A 17,575-nucleotide genomic window follows, 5' to 3' on the forward strand; every position below is an offset into this window, starting at 1 on the left:
CACTGTGCCGGGCCAATAGTTGCAACTTTAATGAATTTTTTACTTGCTAAATGTGGCTAAATCCCTTATGCGTATTATTTTACTTAAGCTTCACAAAAATTCTATGATAAAGATAGCCCCTACTTTCATAAGTGATGTATCCCTCAAAACATGTACACAAAGTCAGATGTGGGATTCCACATCCAGAGCGCTTAAACATCATTATTAGGTTCTAAATTAGATTTCACCTTTTAGAAAAGTCTTATTGAATATTTCTAGCATTTTGTCTGTGTCTTTCCACCATTTTATCTTAAATGTGCTGTCCAGGTAACTTCAGTCCAATGAGCATCAGATACAGACCAAATAGCAATATAGATGTCGTTTTCTCATTTGTATTTCATTTCATATTCTTTATTACTAGTATTAGAATTGTAATTTTTCTTTTTTATAAATAAAGACAAAATTCAATAAAATATTCACTAATTTCATTGACTAATTTGTACTCCTGTCTAGCAGATTAGCATTGTGTTAGCTCAGAGTATTCTTTCGGTTAATGAAAACTTAAGATTCAGAATTAAAAGGCAGTTTGGAGTGGGGACAGAATGTTTATATATATCCACATGTTTCTGCTGTAATGCCATACTTGCATTCCTGGAAATCCTGACATGCTGCCAAACAATAAGCAAAAGTAACAGTTTGTGGAGAAAAAACACCCAAAACTGAACAAACTTTTATAAGAGCCCTAACAAAAACCCTAACCCTAATAAACATACTAGTACAATTAAATCTAGTTTAGACCAGTTTTGTCAAGATTAATGTTCTAATCTAGGAGTAGCTTTATTTATCTATCCATTTTTTTTAAAGACTTAGAAATCTCTAGCTTTTTCATTTATCCTAGCACATTGCCAGATGGTTTGATAAAGTGGAAAATGTAGCCAGACATGAACCCACTAAACATCTGCTTCTTAAACCAAAAAAAAGAACTACCGAGAGATTTTTTTTTTCCTGAAGGTCTTTACATATCACTAAAGCCTTTTTTTTTTTTCTTCTAAATTGTAGAAAGCCTACCTCTGATCACTTCAAATCAGTAATATGTTGGGGGAAAAATGCATATATAATGTCTTTCCCCTGTTGACCAATTGCACATAAGCTGATTCACATTAAATAAACGTTTTGAGGCTGGACACAGTGGCTCAGGCTTGTCATCTCAGCACTTTGGGAGGCTGAGGAAGGATGATCACCTGAGGTCAGGAGTTTGAGACCAGTGTGGCCAACATGGAGAAACCCCATCTCTACTAAAAATATAAAAATTAGGTGGACGTGGTGGCAAGTGAGTGTAATCCCAGCTACTCGGGAAGCTGAGGCACGAGAATCACTTGAACCTGGGAGGCAGGGGTTACAGTAAGCCAAGATCATGCCACTGCACTACAGCGTGGGCAACAGAGCAAGACTCTGTCTCAAGAAAAAAAAAAAGAAGAAATGTTTTGGTGTTACGACAGACTTTCCTTAACCATTTGTGTTATTTAAGAGATGAGGAAACAGACTCCAGAAGGTAACGTAACTTGCCCTTGCTCACACAGTCACTGAAGATGTCAAGATTTGAATACAGATCTCAAGCTCCCTGCCTTCCTTTCCAAACCATGGTGCAAACTACCTACTTTGACAGTCCCATTAACTGTGTTTAGATCAGCACAGTCCAATAAAAATAGAATGTAAGCCTTGGATATAGTTTAAAATTTTCCAAAAACTAGATGTTTTACTTTTTTAAAAAAGTAAAAGTGAAATTAATTTTAATGAATTATAATTTCAACACATAACCGATATGAAAAATTATTACTGAGCTACTTTCCATTCTTTGTACTAAATCTTTTAAATCCAGTGGGAGGTATTGAGGATAGGAGAGTATATGGGTTTGGTACCACGGGGTGGATAGGCAAAACAATTTGACTGATAAGGCGCAGATCCTGAACTAACCTGTAAGACTTGTCCGGTTTTTGGACAGGTAAAATGGACTTGTAAGGACAGTTTATAGGCTTTAAAAGGCCATGCTGTAATAGGTGAGTGATAACAGGCTTTAATCCTTTTAAAGTGTGCTGTGGGATGGGATATTGGCGTTGAGCAGGGTAAGAGTGATTAGTTTTTAATGGGATGGTAAGGGGGTGCATGATCGGTCATCAAGGAGGGAGTAGAGGTGTCCTATACTTGTGGATTAAGGTGGGGAGACACAAGGGGAGGATGTGAAGGAGGCTTTGAACTGGGGAAAAGGCTGGCAATGAGGTGTGGCTGTAGCCTAGGAATAGTCAGGGAAGCAGATAATTTAGTTAAAATGCCTCGACCTAATAAGGGAACTGGGCAGGTGGAGATAACTAAAAGGAGTGCATAAAAGAATGTTGTCCAAGTTGGCACCAGAGTTGGGGAGTTTTAAGAGGTTTAGAAGCCTGGCCGTCAATACCCACAACAGTTATGGAGGCAAGGGAAACAGGCCCTTGAAAAGAAGGTAATGTGGAGTGGTAGCCTCCATATTGATTAAGAAGGGGACGGACTTACCCTTCACTGTAAGAGTTACCCAAAGTGTCTGTGATGGTCCAGGAGGCTTCTGAGGCAATCAGGCAGCGTCAGTCTTCAGCTACTAAGCCAAGAAGATCTGGGAAGGAGTCAGAGAGCCTTGGGCCAGAGTTCCAGGGGCTCTGGGAGTGGCTCCCAGGCAAGTTGGACAGTCCAATTTCCAGTGGGGTCCCACAACAGATGGGACACGGCTTAGGAGGAATCCCGGGCTGTGGGCATTCCTTGGCCCAGTGGCCAGATTTCCAGCACTTGAAGCAAGATCCTGGGGGAGGAGATACTGAAGGAATGCCTGACCGCTGTGGCTTAGGTGTTTTGAAGTTCTTGTGTGCTGGAGTTGTGGCTGGGGTTTCTCTCAGAGCAGAGGCAAGTAATTGCAACTCTTCTCTATTATTGTACACCTTGAAGGCAAGGTTAATTAAGTCCTGTTGTGGGGTTTGAGGGCCGGAATCTAATTTTTGGAGCTTTTTCTAATGTCAAGAGAGGATTGGGTAATGAAATGCATATTGAGACTAAGACGGCCTTCTGGCCCCCTGGGTCTAGGGTGGTAAAGCGTCTAAGGGTTGCTACTAAACAAGCCATGGACTGGGCTGGGTTTTTATATTTGATGAAAAAGAGCCAAAATGCTAACTGATTTGGGAAAGGTCTGATAGAGAAAAAGGAACATAAACCTTGACTATGCCTTCAGCTCCAGCCACTTCTTTAAGAGGAAATTGTTGGGCAGGTGGGAGAGGGCTAGTGGTGGAACGAAACTGTAAGCTGGACCGGGGTGAGGAGGGGAGGTGATAGAAGAATTATAAGGTTGGGGAGTGGAGGCTAAAGAAGAATTGGGACCTGGCTCAGCCTGGCGAGGAGCAGACTGGGGAGGAGGGGAGAGGTCAAATGGGTGCTTAGAAAAGGAGGATTTAAAGGACTCAGAGCTTGGGGTGGAGACTGAAGGAACAGACAGGAGAGAAAGAAGAAAGATTCGGAACGAGTCGCATTGGGAGCAGAGATTAGGAAGGGACCGATGTGTAAAAGAATGCCTGGAAATCAGGCATCTCAGACCATTTGCCCATTTTACGACAAGAATTATCTAGATCTTGTAGGATGGAGAAATTGAAAGTGCCATTTTCTGGCTGCTTGGAACTATTGTCGAGTTTGTATTGGGGTCAAGCGGTATTATAGAAGAAAATAAGGCATTTAGGTTTTAGATTAGTTGTGAGTTGAAGAGGTTTTAAGTTCTTGAGAACACAGGCTAAGGGAGAAGAAGAAATGGAGGGTGGAAGGTTGCCCATAGTGAAGGAGGCAAGCCTAGAAAAAAGAGAGGCCCCCCAAGGGAGGTGGTGCTTGCCACCAAGGTGAAGGATCCAGGCAGATGTCCCCGCGGTGATCACATACCTCCGAAATGTGGGCGAATAATCAGGCAGGCATCCCCGCGGTGATTAAACACCAAAGAAAGACTGTCTTCCCAAGTTTGTGACTGGTGCCGGAGTTTTGGGTTCACGGATAAAACGTGTCTCCGCTGTCTCTACCAGAAAGGGAAAGGAACTGAAATTAAGGGAAGGGAGAGATTGAAGGGTGGCACCAAAATTGAAAGGAGAAAAGTTGAGGGATAGTGAGAGATGTTAGAGAAGAGAGTAAAAAGAGGCCGCTCACCCGATTTAAAATTGGTGAGATGTTCGTTGGGCTGATTGGTCAGAGGACCCGAGGTCGTAGGTAGATCTTTCTTACGGAGCAAAGAGCAGGAGGACACAGGATTGCTCTCCCAAGGGAGATCCCCTGGTCCGAGTCACCAAATGTCACATGCATCCGTGTGAAGAGGCCACCAAACAGGCTTTGTGTGCAGGTGGGCTGAGTCTGAAAAGAGAGTCAGCAAAGGGAGTTAGGGGTGGGGCAGTTTTATAGGATTTGGGTAGGTAGTTAAAAATTACAGTCAAAGGGGGTGGTTCTCTTGGGAGCAGGGGCTGGGGGTCACAAGGTGCTCAGTGGGGGAGCTTCTGAGCCAGGAGAAGAAATTGCACAAGGTAATGTCATCAGTTAAGGCAAGAACCAGCCATTTCTACTTCTTTTGTGATTCTTCAGTTACTTCAGGCCATCTGGATGTATATGTGCAGGCTTGGGCTCAGAGGCCTGACAGTTACCTCCCAAAGGCCCCACTTCCTTCTTTTTCTTTCTCTTTTTTTTAAATTTTTTTGAGTCAGGAGTCTTGCTCTGTCTCTCAGGCTGAAATACAGTGGCACGATTGCAGCTCATTGTAGTCTCCACTTCCCAGAGTGAAGCCATCCTTACCTCAGCTTTCTGAGTAGCTGAGGCTACAGACAGACAACACCACCCAGCTACTTTTTTGTTTTTTAGAGACAGGGTCTCACTATGTTGCCCAGAGGCTGATCTTGAACTCCTGGCCTCCCTCAAGCAATACTCCTGCCGCAGCCTCCTGAATTACTGGGATTACAAGTGGGAACCATTATATGCAGATGATTTTTTTTAAAAAACATATTTCACATGTTTGTTGTAAATAATATAGGAGATAAGAAGCAAAATTAAAACATTTAATATCCTACCACCTAGAGATAGCCATTGTTACAGATTGCATATTTTTCTAGTCTTTTTTTCTTTGCAAGCTTGGGGTCTGGCACTTGTGCTGTCTTAACTAAATCTAGGTTATTTTGTTCACCTTATGATGAAGTTTGGTGAGAATTCAGTCCCTCACAGGTAACACTGAACCTTCAAATAGTTCAAATTTTTTGTGTGTTTTTTATTGTTGTTGTTTTTGAGATGGAGTCTCACTCTCTCGCCCAGGCAGTGCAATGGCGCAATTTCGGCTCACTACAACATCTGCCTCCCGGGTTAAAGCGATTCACCTACCTCAGCCTCCCAAGCAGCTGGGACTACAGGCACACATTACCATGGATGGCTAATTTTTGTGTTTTGGGTAGAGACAGGGTTTCTCCATGTTGGCCAGGCTGGTCTTGAACTCCTGACCTCAGTCGATCTGCCTGCCTGGGCCTCCCAAAGTGCTGGGATTACAGGCAAAAGCCACTGCATCTAGCCCCCAATTTTTTTTTTCCTCATTGTGTCTCCATTTGATCTCAGAAATCTTTGAAATGGTAGAAGTATTTTCTGTATCTTTGTATTTGTCTCAAAATATCAATGTTCATGGTTAAATAAAATCACCTTTTAAAATTTATTTTATTTTGTTTTATTATTATTATTATTATTATTATTTTGAGACAGAGTGTCACTCTATTGCCCAGGCTGGAGTGCAGTAGCGTGATCCTGGCTGACTCCAACCTCCACCTCCAGGGTTCAAGTGATTCTGCTGCCTCAGCCTCCCAAGTAGCTGGGATTATAGGGTCCCACTATCACACCTGGCTAATTTTTGTATTTTTTGTAGAGACAGGGTTTCACCATGTTGGCCAGGCTGGTCTCGAACTCCTGACCTCAGGTGATCCTCCCGCCTCAGTCTCCCAAAGTGCTGGGATTACAGGCGTGAGCCACCGCGCCCAACCCACCGTTTTAATATTTAAATGGATACCTATGAACGCATTCTGTCTCCAAGAAACTCTTGCCACGTCAGTCAACCTAGAAATAAATTGAAGTATCCATTTTTGTTTAAGAATGTACTTTTTAAAAAGATAATTCCTGATTTTTCATTTAAAATTTTGTCATTCTATTAATAACAGTTATGCTTCATTAGATTACTTCACATATATTCACCGCTTCACTTATATATATGTTATGTATATATTATATGTTAGTTATATATCTATTATATATATAAAGATATATATGTATATATAATATATTAAAAACATTTTGGTACTTAAGATGTGACAGAATAGGACTTTAGCCATGTGATGATTGTTTTGAGAGAACGTGCTACTCAGCAGCTCTCCACTAGAATGGAATAATGGAGAACAGGAAAAGCTCAGAGCTCAATTACATAGGGGAGAAAATAATTTTTTACCTGATGGTTATTATGTGAATAATAGGGCCTTGCAAAATTTTAATAAGGTACTGCTCATAGGATTTTAAAAATCATTTGGTCAGTTGATATGGAGACCATAATATACTCGAATATCTTGCTAAAGATCTAAATTATTGGAAAAGTTCATGTGATTCAAATCCTTTCCCCCACTTTTATCTCCATAGCTTGTTTTAAAAATAAACTTTAATTTTCAGAGCAATTTTAGGTTCACAGCAAAATTTAGCAGAAAGTAAAGAGAGTTTCATATACTCCCATCCCTATTTACACATAACCTCCCTCACTATCAGCATCCACACCAAAATGGTATATTTATTACAGTCAGTCTACATTGACACATCCTTATCACCCAAAGTCCATGCTTTACCTTAGGGTTCACTTGGTGTTGTCCATTCTAAGAATTTTGACAAATGTTGACAAATGATGCTTCCACCGTTGTAGTATCATTCATACAGAATAGTTTCACTGCCCTAAAAATCCTCTGAGCTCTGCCTGTTCATCCCTCCCTATCGATTAACCCGTGGCAACCATGGATCTTTTTGTACTGTCTTCAGACTTTTTGCCTTTCCCAGACTGCTTGGAATTCATATGCTTGGAATCATACAGTATACAGGTATATAGCCTTTTCAGATTGACTTTTTTTTTTGAGACAAGAGTTTTTGCTGGTGTTGCCCATACTGGAGTGCAATGGCACGATCTTGGGTCACTGCAACCCTCTGACTCCTGGGTTCAAGCAATTCTCCTACCTCCCCTCACTAGTAGCCGGGATTACAGGCGCCCTCCACCACACCAGGCTAATTTTTGTATTTTTAGTAGAGACAGGGTTTTACCATGTTGGCCAGGCTGGTCTCAAACTCCTGACCTCACGTGATCCACCTGCCTCGGCCTCCCAAAGTGCTGGGCTTACAGACGTGAGCCACCGCACCTGGCCGACTTCTTTAACTTAGTAGTATCCAGTTAAGTTTCCTCCCTGACTTTTTTTTAGCCTGAGTAATATTCAGTTGTCTGGATGTACCACAGTTTATCCATTTACTTACTGAAGCACATCTTGTTTGCTTCCAAGTTTTAGCAGTTATAAATAAAGCCTCTATAAACACCTGTGCACTGGTTTTTGCGTGCACATAGTTTTCAGTTTGTTTTGTAAATTACCAAGGACTACTATTGCTGTATAGTATGGTAAGAGTATGTTTAGTTTTGTAAGAAATTGCCGCACTGTCTTGCAAAGTGGCTGCACCTGTTTGCATCCTCACTTCCCACTAGGAGTGAATGAGAATTGCTGTTGCCGCACATCCTTACCAGCAGGTGTTGTCAATGTTTTGGATTTTGGCCATCCTAATAGATTTGCAGTGGCATCTCATTTGTTTTAATTTGCAATTGTCTGAGGATACATGATGTTGAACTGCATTTCATGTGCTTATTTGCCATCTGTATGTCTTCTTGGTGAGGTGTCTGTTAAGGGTTTTTGCCCATTTTTAATTGGGTTGCTTGTTTTCTCATTGTTAAGCTTTAGGAGTTCTTTTTTTTTTTTTTTTTTTTTTTTTTGAGACGGAGTCTCGCTCTGTCGCCCAGGCTGCAGTGCAGTGGCGCGATCTCCACTCACTGCAAGCTCCGCTTCCCGGGTTCACGCCATTCTCCTGCCTCAGCCTCCCGTGTAACTGGGACTACAGGTGCCTGCCACCACGCCCGGCTAATTTTTTTAATGTATTTTTAGTAGAGACGGGGTTTCACCATGTTAGCCAGGATGGTCTCGATCTCCTGACCTCGTGATCCGCCCATCTCGGCCTCCCAAAGTGCTGGGATTACAGGCGTGAGCCACCGCGCCCGGCCAGGAGTTCTTTGTATATTTTGGATAATAGTTTGTTATCAGACGTGTCTTTTGCAAATATTTTCTCCAAGTTCGTGGCTTTTCTTCTCATTCTCTTGACACTTTCTTTCACAGAGCAGAATTTTTCAGTTTGACCAAAGTCCAGCTTACCAGTTAAGCCGGATAGTGCCTTTGGTGTTACAACTAAATAGTCATTTCTATCCCCAAGGTCATCTAGATTTTCTCTTTTGTTATCTTCTAGGAGTTTTATAGCATTTTATATTTAGGTATATGACCCATTTTGAGTTAATTTTTGTGAAAAATGTAAGGTCTGTGTCCAGGTTAATTTTTTTGCATGTGGATGTCCGATTGTTTTAGTGTCATTTGTTGAACAAGCTGTCTTTGCTCCAATGGATTGCCTTTGTTCCTTTGCCAAAGATTAGTTGACTTTATTTATATGAATCTATTTCTGGGCTCTCTATTCTGTTCCATGGTTCTATTCATTCTTTCACCAACACCGTGCTGTCTTAATTACTGTAGCTTTAGGGTAAGTCTTGAAATAAAGTAGTGTCATTTTTCTACCTTTGTTCTCCTTCCTTATTGAGTTGGCTACTCTCTGGGTCTTTTATCTCTCTTTATAAACTTTAGAATCCGTTTGTCAGTATCCACAAACTAACTTGCTGGGATTTTGATTGTAATTTCATTGAATCTATAGATCAAGTTGGGAAGAATGACAGCTTGGCAATATTGAGTCTTCCTATCCATGAACGTGGAGTATCTCTCCATTTATTTAGTCTTTCTATTTCTTTCATCTGAGTTTTGTAGTTTTCCTTATCTAGATCTTATACATATTTTATAAGATTAATAACTAAGTATTTCATATTTTGGGTGATAATATAAATCATAATGTGTTTTACATTTAAAATTCTACTTGTTCATTTGTGATATCTGCTTAACTTTTAAGCAATTAATGGATGCCTGGAAGTTGACGTACATATATATTCAGAAATGTTTTGCCACCTGAGACCTATGAGGAGGTAAGTATCGTGGTCCAATCTGTAATAAGTATTGTGGGGGTGGCGGAGGAGGTCTGTTATGCATTTGGTTTATTTCAGTTTGTTACAATTTTTCTAATTCTGAAGTTATATTATGGTGGAAAGCTGGAACAAAAAAGTAAAGAAAATTTATATAAGACAGGTCCTCCAAGAGTACATTCAGAGTAGAAGGTGAAAAGAATACTGTCCTTCAGAATAGTTAGGTGTGAAAAGCTTAAACAGAAAAACAGATCAAGTTTCCTCTTAACACAATTCACTTTATGGTATTACGTTTCAAGCATCTAGGGCACACAGTTTCTTTTCTTTAGAGTTTAAAAGAGGGAGAGACTAATGAGAATACAGAAGGGAAGGTTCTGGGGGAATAGATACAATGCCTCCTGGAGCATCACAGGTGTGCAGTAATTGTTCAGTTTGGATAGGTGAAAATGCAGGTCAGGGAGGATGCATTAGGACTTAGAAATTATGTAGGACAAAAAGGGGAAAATGAGGAAGATTATTGGGAGCTGGAACTAAGGGTTTCTATAAGGAGTGATTGGAGATCAAGTTGGAAAGACAGATGGGGAAACAATGAAAGAGAGTTTCAAATACCAGAGTAAGGAGTGGATTTATTCGCAGGAATTAGGGCACCACCAAAGCTGTTTGAGTAAGGAATACAGTGATGGTGGGATTTTAGGAAAGTTAATCTGTTGGTGATACCCAATATAGTTAGAGAAAGGGACAGCAGAGTAGACTAATTATGAGAGTGTACAGTCTAGTTTTGTAGTGATGATAATTGATAGCAGAGAACGTGGGAAGAAGGAATGATTTCATTGAACATTGTAAAGTGAGAAGACTTTACTAACTGAAAGTGAATGGGGGTAGTGAACTAATTTGGGTTTTGTGCTTTACAACATTGAGAAAGGTGGTACCACAATAACAAAAATAAGGAAGATAATCCTGAATTGAGTTGTTAGCTGCTCTCTGGCCTTCTGTAACCAGGCTGAATTTAAAAAGACAATAATGACTTGTACTCCTTTTTTAGATACGCAAAATTTGAGCAGCTGGCAGGAGAGCTAAGTGTATGTCAGACGTTGGGAAATGAGAACGGAAGCTCAGAGGGATAAGTGGAGTTGCAACTGTGGTGTACTTAGACTAGCTCATATTTAATCCTGGCTGATTGTTTCCTTTGCTTTAAACTCCTGTTCTAATCCTTGAGGTACAAATCCATATATTGACTTTATAAAAGGTTCAAATATATGGGAGGAATAAAAGATAATCTGCAAATAGGTTGGTGGTCTCCAGATTGTTTAAAAATCACCAGAAATGATTCCACAATCTCTACCATTTTAAAAACATAAAACTTTTCTAAAGACTTGGCACACCTAATGTATGAGAACAGAGGCATGTGCAATGTTTAGAGACTTCATTATAAAAAGCTTAGGTTGGGCCAGGCACAGTGGCTCACGCCTGTAATCCCAGCACTTTGGGAGGCTGAGGCAGGGAGATCCTTTGAAGTCAGGAGTTCAAGACCAGCCAGGCCAACATGGCAAAACCCCGTCTCTACTAAAAATGCAAAAATTAACTGGGCATGGTGGCATGCACCTGTAATCCCAGCTACTTGCAAGGCTGAGGCAGGAGAATTTCTTGAACCCAGGGGGCAGAGGTTGAGCCAAGATCGCACCACTGCACTCCAGCCTGGGCAACAGAGTGATACTCTGTCTCAAAAATAAATAAATAAATAAAAGCTTAGGATGGAAAAGGTAAATGATAACATTTAAAAATAGGTGTCGTGGAAGTGCTTTCAAAAAACCGCAAGTAATTTCATTTGGATTTAAACACTGTACTTTTAAAAAACACTCTCAAGTGGGTTACAAAACTTAAGAATATCACGGCTGTGTGTGGTGGCTCATGCCTGTAATCCCAGCACTTTGGGAGGCTGAGGCGGGTGGATTACCTGAGGTCAGGAGTTTGAGACCAGCCTGACCAACATGGTGAGACCCTGTCTCTACTAAAAATACAAAAAAAAAAAAAAAAAATTCACTGGCAGTGGTGGCACACGCCTGTAGTCCCAGCTACTTGGGAGGCTGAGGCAGGAGAATCACTTGAACCCAAGAGGCAGAAGATTGCATGCAGTGAGCTGAGATCATGCTACTGCACTCCAGCCTGGGCAACAGAACAAGACTCCGTCTCAAAAAAAAAAGAATGAGAATATCAAATTATCCAACTAGTATAATTTTAGCATGCTAATAATGAGAGAATGAGCTAAAAGACATCTGTATCTCTTTTTAAGTATAATAATTATCAAAATGTTTGCTACTATAAGGAAAAAATTGAACCAGGCATGGTAGCTCATGACTGTAATCCCATTGCTTTGGGAAGGTAAGGCGGGAGAATTGCTTGAGGCCAGCAGTTTGAGATCAGCAAAAGAACTAGTTGGGTGTAGTGACAGGCGCCTGTAGTCCCAGCTACTTGGGAGGGTGAGGTGGGAGGATCACTTGACCCCCAGAGATCGCACCCCTGCACTGCAGCCTGGGCAACAAAGCAAGACTCTGTCTGAAAGAAAGAAAGAAAAAGAGATAGATGTAAAGAGAGAGATATAGATATAGAGAGAGAATTACACTATTGGATATTAAGATTTTTTGATCTGAATAAGAAAATTAGGAAATTGTTACCATTTGCAGTGAAGTCAGCTGAATTTCAAAGTGGAGTATTGAGGGGAAATTATAATATTATTTAATATTTCTCATTTTGCACAAGAAAAAACTATAACCACTGTTTTAGAAATCATGTGGTACTCACTGCTTGTAAAACTAATAGATTTCAGAAAACTGTGAAGTATCTATCTTGTTTCTGCTGTGCATAGTACGTTTAATTTTATTGTCACCTTATACATTGAGGATTTGTGTGTGTGTGAGTGCCTCAATGAATAACCAGCCCACATCTTTTTAAAAGGTTATGTCTAGAGAAGATATTTCCACACTGGTTTCCCTATTCAAGAGCTTTATCAGGAGCTGAAGCAGTCAATGCCTTGAGGCCTTTCTATTTTGCAGTACATCCAGATTTCTTTGGACAGCACCCCGTAGAAAGGGTAAACATTTATTTATTTTTAAACCAGTAGTGTACATTTCTGCTTATTTACCTTTGATACAATATAATACATAGAGTTCTATAAACGTGGATTATTCTGTTGTAGTGATATAATCAATGCTTTGAACTAATTTGAAATGTAGAGACCAAAAATTGAAAATAGAGCTTTTTTTTATCAAAGCTGTCATTGTTTTGTGCAGGCAATAAAGCTGTCATTTAAACTCTTTAGAGTACTAGTAATCATGTTTTTGGCACCAAGTTTTGAAGTACAGTTGAGGGTTTGAAAGAAAACTTGAGACCTCTATTATCATGATCAATCTCTCTTGTTTATTTTTTTTTAATTATTCTTTAAGTTCTATGCTACATGTGCACAGCATGCAGGTTTGTTACATATGTATACATGTGCCATGTTGGTGTGCTGCACCCATTAACTCGTCATTTACATTAGGTATATCTGCTAATGCTATCCCTTCCCCATCGCCCCTCCCCACAATAGGCCCTGGTATGTGATGTTCCCTTCCTGTGTCCAAGTGATCTCATTGTTCAATTACCACCTATGAGTGAGAACGTGCGGTGTTTGGTTTTCTGTTCTTGTGATAGTTTGCTGAGAATGATGGTTTCCAGCTGCATCCATGTCCCTACAAAGGACACAAACTCATCCTTTTTTATGACTGCATAGTATTCCATGGTGTATATGTGCCACATTTTCTTAGTCTATCACTGATGGACATTTGGGTTGATTCCAAGTCTTTGCTACTGTGAATAGTGCTGCAATAAACGTATGTGTACATGTGTCTTTATAGCAGCATGATTTATAATCCTTTGGATATGTACCCAGTAATGGGATGGCTGGGTCAAATGGTATTTCTAGTTCTAGATCCTTGAGGAATCGCCACACTGTTTTCCACAATGGTTGAACTAGTTTACAGGCCCACCAACAGTGTACAAGTGTTCCTATTTCTCCACATCCTCTCCAGCACCTGTTGTTTCCTGACTTTTTAATGATTGCCATTCTAACTGGTGTGATATGGTATCTCATTGTGGTTTTGATTTGCATTTCTCTGATGGCGAGTGATGATGAGCATTTTTTCATGTGTCTGTTGGCTGTATAAATGTCTTGTTTTGAGAAGTGTCTGTTCATTTCCTTTGCCCACTTTTTGATGGGGTTGGTTGCTTTTTCTTGTAAATTTGTTTGAGTTTTTTGTAGGTTCTGCATATAGCCGTTTGTCAGATGAGTAGATTGCAAACATTTTCTCCCATTTTGTAGGTTGCCTGTTCACTCTGATGGTAGTTTCTTTTGCTGTGCAGAAGCTCTTTAGTTTAATTAGATCCCATTTGTCAATTTTGGCTTTTGTTGCCGTTGCTTTTGGTGTTTTAGACATGAAATCCTTGCGCATGCCTATGTCCTGAATGGTATTACCTAAGTATTCTTCTAGGGTTTTTATGGTTTTAGGTCTAACATTTAAGTCTCTAATCCTCTTGAATTAATTTTCATATAAGGAGTAAGAAAAGGATCCAGTTTCAGCTTTCTACTTATGGCTAGCCAATTTTCCCAGCACCATTTATTAAATAGGGAATCCTTTCCCCATTTCTTGTTTTTGTCAGGTTTGTCAAAGATCAGATGGCTGTAGGTGTGTGGTATTATTTCTGAGGGCTCTGTTCTGTTCCATTGGTCTATATCTGTTTTGGTACCAGCATCATGCTGTTTTGGTTACTGTAGCCTTGTTGTATAGTTTGAAATCAGGTAGCGTGATGCCTCCAGCTTTGCTCTTTTTGCTTAGGATTGTCTTGGCAATGCGGGCTCTTTTTTGATTCCATATGAACTTTAAAGCAGTTTTTTCCAATTCTGTGAAGAAAGTCATTGGTAGCTTAATGGGGATGGCATTGAATCTATAAATTATCTTGGGCAATATGGCCATTTTCACAATATTGATTCTTCCTATCCATGAGCATGGAATGTTCTTTCATTTGTTTGTGTCCTCTTTTATTTCATTGAGCAGTGGTTTGTATTTCTCCTTGAAGAGGTCCTTCACATCCCTTGTAAGTTGGATTCTTAGGTATTTTATTCTCTTTGAAGCAATTGTGAATGGGAATTCATTCATGATTTGGCTCTCTGTTTGTCTGTTATTGGTGTATAAGAATGCTCGTGATTTTTGCACATTGATTTTTTATCCTGAGACTTTGCTGAAGTTTCTTATCAGCTTAAGGAGATTTTGGCCTGAGACGATGGGGTTTTCTAAATATACAATCATGTCATCTGCAAACAGGGACAATTTGACTTCTTCATTTCCTAATTGAATACCCTTGATTTCTTTCTCTTGCCTGATTGCCCTAGCCAGAACTTCCAACACTATGTTGAATAGGAGTGGTGAGAGAGGGCATCTCTGTCATGTGCCAGTTTTCAAAGGGAATGCTTCCAGTTTTTGCCCATTGAGTATGATATTGGCTGTGGGAAAAGACAAAAAAAAAAAGGCTAAAAGTTTGATGTTGGCTGTGGGTTTGTCATAAATAGCTCTTATTATTTTGAGATACGTTCCATCAATATCGAATTTATTGAGAGTTTTTAGCATGAAGGGCTGTTGCATTTTGTCAAAGGCCTTTTCTGCATCTATTGAGATAATCATGTGGTTTTTGTCTTTGGTTCTGTTTATATGCTGGATTACGTTTATTGATTTGCATATGTTGAACCAGCCTTGCATCCCAGGGATGAAGCCCACTTGATCATGGTGGATAAGCTTTTTGATGTGTTGCTGAATCCGGTTTGCCAGTATTTTATTGAGGATTTTTGCATCGATGTTCATCAGGGATATTGGTCTAAAATTCTCTTTTTTTGTTGTGTCTCTGCCAGGCTTTGGTATCAGGATGATGTTGGCCTCATAAAATGAGTTAGGGAGGATTCCCTCTTTTTCTATTGATTGGAATAGTTTCAGAAGGAATGGTACCAGCTCCTCCTCATACCTCTGGTGGAATTCGGCTGTGAATCCATCTGGTCCTGTACTTTTTTTGGTTGGTAGGCTATTAATTATTGCCTCAATTTCAGAGACACAATAAAAAATGATAAAGGGGATATCACCACTGACCCCACAGAAATACAAACTACCATCAGAGAATACTATAAACACCTCTACGCAAATAAACTAGAAAACCTAGAAGAAATGGATAAATTCCTGGACACATGCACTCTCCCAAGACTAAACCAGAAAAAAGTTGAATCCCTGAATAGACCAATAGCAGGCTCTCTCTCTTTTTTTTTAAGGATGATACATGGAAGAGTTTTCAACGCCCTAGTGATTTTTCCTTATGATGCATGCTGCTGGACCACTCCCCTACAACATCAGTTAATGTGTGCTCCAGGAATACAAACTGATATGAAAAATGGCTTATGGTAGATGTAGTTAAGACAGTCAATATATTTTAACATGAGAAAATTCAGTCAATCCTTCATATCCATGGGTTTTACACCCATGGATTCAACCAACCTCAGACTGAAAATATTAGGGGAAAAAAATACATCTGTACTACACATGAACAGACTTCTCTTTCTTGTCATTATTCCCTGAACAACACAGGATAACAACTACTTACATAGCACATACATTATATTAGGTATTATAAGTAATCTAGAAATGATTTAAAGTATATGGGAGGATATATATAGGTTATTTGCAAATACTACACTATTTTATATGAGAGACTTGAGCATTCGTGGATTTCGGTATCCACAGGAGGTCCTGGAACCAATCCCCTGTGGATACCAAGGGACTACTATATATTACAAAGCCACGTGCTTTGGAATTACTTCATTGGTTCCTTCTATTTTCATTAACACTGATATCTAGTTTAATATGAAAAGGAACTTGAATTCTTGAAAATTAGAACATTGTTATTTTTTTCTACTTGCAATGCAAAATCTATTTTGCTTTTTTGCTTCTAGGAAAATATTCTGTTGTGATATTTGATACATATGTTGGCTACTCAAAGTCAGAACTTTTCAAAGTAATCAGTAAATTGAATCAACAGAAAAATATTCATTACCTTGGGGATGCATTAATAATTTAAAGTTTTTAAATTCAACATGTATAGAAAAATCAAGCTTAGTAATACTTTAATGTTATTGTACCAATGTATTTTTTTAAATTAAGACTTCTGTATGCAGCAGGGCGTGGTGGCAAACCTGTAGTCCCAGCTACTAGGGAGGCTGAGCCAGGAGGATTACTTGAGCCCAGGAGTTCAAGCCTGGGCAACATAGTGAGACCTCATCTCGTAAATTTAAAAAACAAACAACAGAAAATTCTACGTGTGGTAAAGTGTTAAGTCAGCAAGCTTGGGTTGCTTAAACCTTGCACATTCCAAAGAAAGGTCTGACCTCAGTGCTGAACTTTGGCTCCTGGAAAATGAGCTCTGAGCCCCTGGAATATCCCACCTGATAGGAATGTTTCTGTTTGCCTGAGGCGTTAGACCATACCAGATAGACAGTTTATGCTAACAATATGATTTATAGTGAATACCTGTTTTCCTGTGTCTAAGACCCTGGACTGCACTGTATTCATTTGACCTGGGGGATTTAGGGAGCTGAGACTGGATAGCTAAAGTAAGTCACATAAGCACTAAATGCTTACCTGTCTGACCACCAGTAAAACTCTGGACATCCAGACTCGGATGAGCTTCCCTGGTTGGCAACACTTTTCACGTATTGTCACACACCATTGCTGGGGGAATTAAGCACTGTCTATAAAACTCCACTGTGAAATGACAACTGGAAGCTTGCACCTGGTCTCTCCTGATTCTGCTCTATGCAGCTTTTCCCTTTGCTGGTTTTAATTTCCATTCTTTTGTTGTAATAAACCATAATGGTGAATAAAACAGCTTGTCTGAGTTATGTGAATCCTTCTAGTAAATCATTGAACCTGAGAGTGGTCTTGGGGACCCCTGACACAATGTGCCTAGAGTTTAATGGTTCTGATAAGTTTACATTTTCATGTTATCTTTAAACTTGTATTTATTGACTCCTCCTTTGTATCAAGCCCTTGCCCTAGCCTGTGCTTAGAGTATCCTTTTCCTAAATATCCCAGATATGGCTTGTCCTTTACTTTCTCACTGAAGTGTCACCTTTCAGTGAGGCTCTCCCAGATTATGCTATTA

General features: G+C 39.8%; 1 protein-coding gene across 4 annotated transcripts in view; it reads left to right on the forward strand.

The window, feature by feature from the left end:
• The window catches only part of TCAIM (T cell activation inhibitor, mitochondrial), a 70,838-nt gene that overhangs the window by 3,921 nt on the left and 49,342 nt on the right, over nucleotides 1–17,575 (forward strand). For 3 of the 4 annotated variants that reach the window (XM_015131204.3, XM_015131203.3, XM_015131205.3), the window contains exons 2-3: nucleotides 9,277–9,349; nucleotides 12,299–12,434. In XM_015131204.3, the coding sequence (XP_014986690.2) occupies nucleotides 9,321–9,349; nucleotides 12,299–12,434 (165 nt within the window). In that variant the 5' untranslated portion in view covers nucleotides 9,277–9,320. The remainder of the gene's footprint in view (nucleotides 1–9,276; nucleotides 9,350–12,298; nucleotides 12,435–17,575) is intronic. The other variant, XM_077992275.1, reaches the window with a different exon arrangement.

The sequence above is a fragment of the Macaca mulatta genome, chromosome 2, assembly GCF_049350105.2.
Source record: "Macaca mulatta isolate MMU2019108-1 chromosome 2, T2T-MMU8v2.0, whole genome shotgun sequence".
NCBI classification, from domain to species: domain Eukaryota; kingdom Metazoa; phylum Chordata; class Mammalia; order Primates; family Cercopithecidae; genus Macaca; species Macaca mulatta.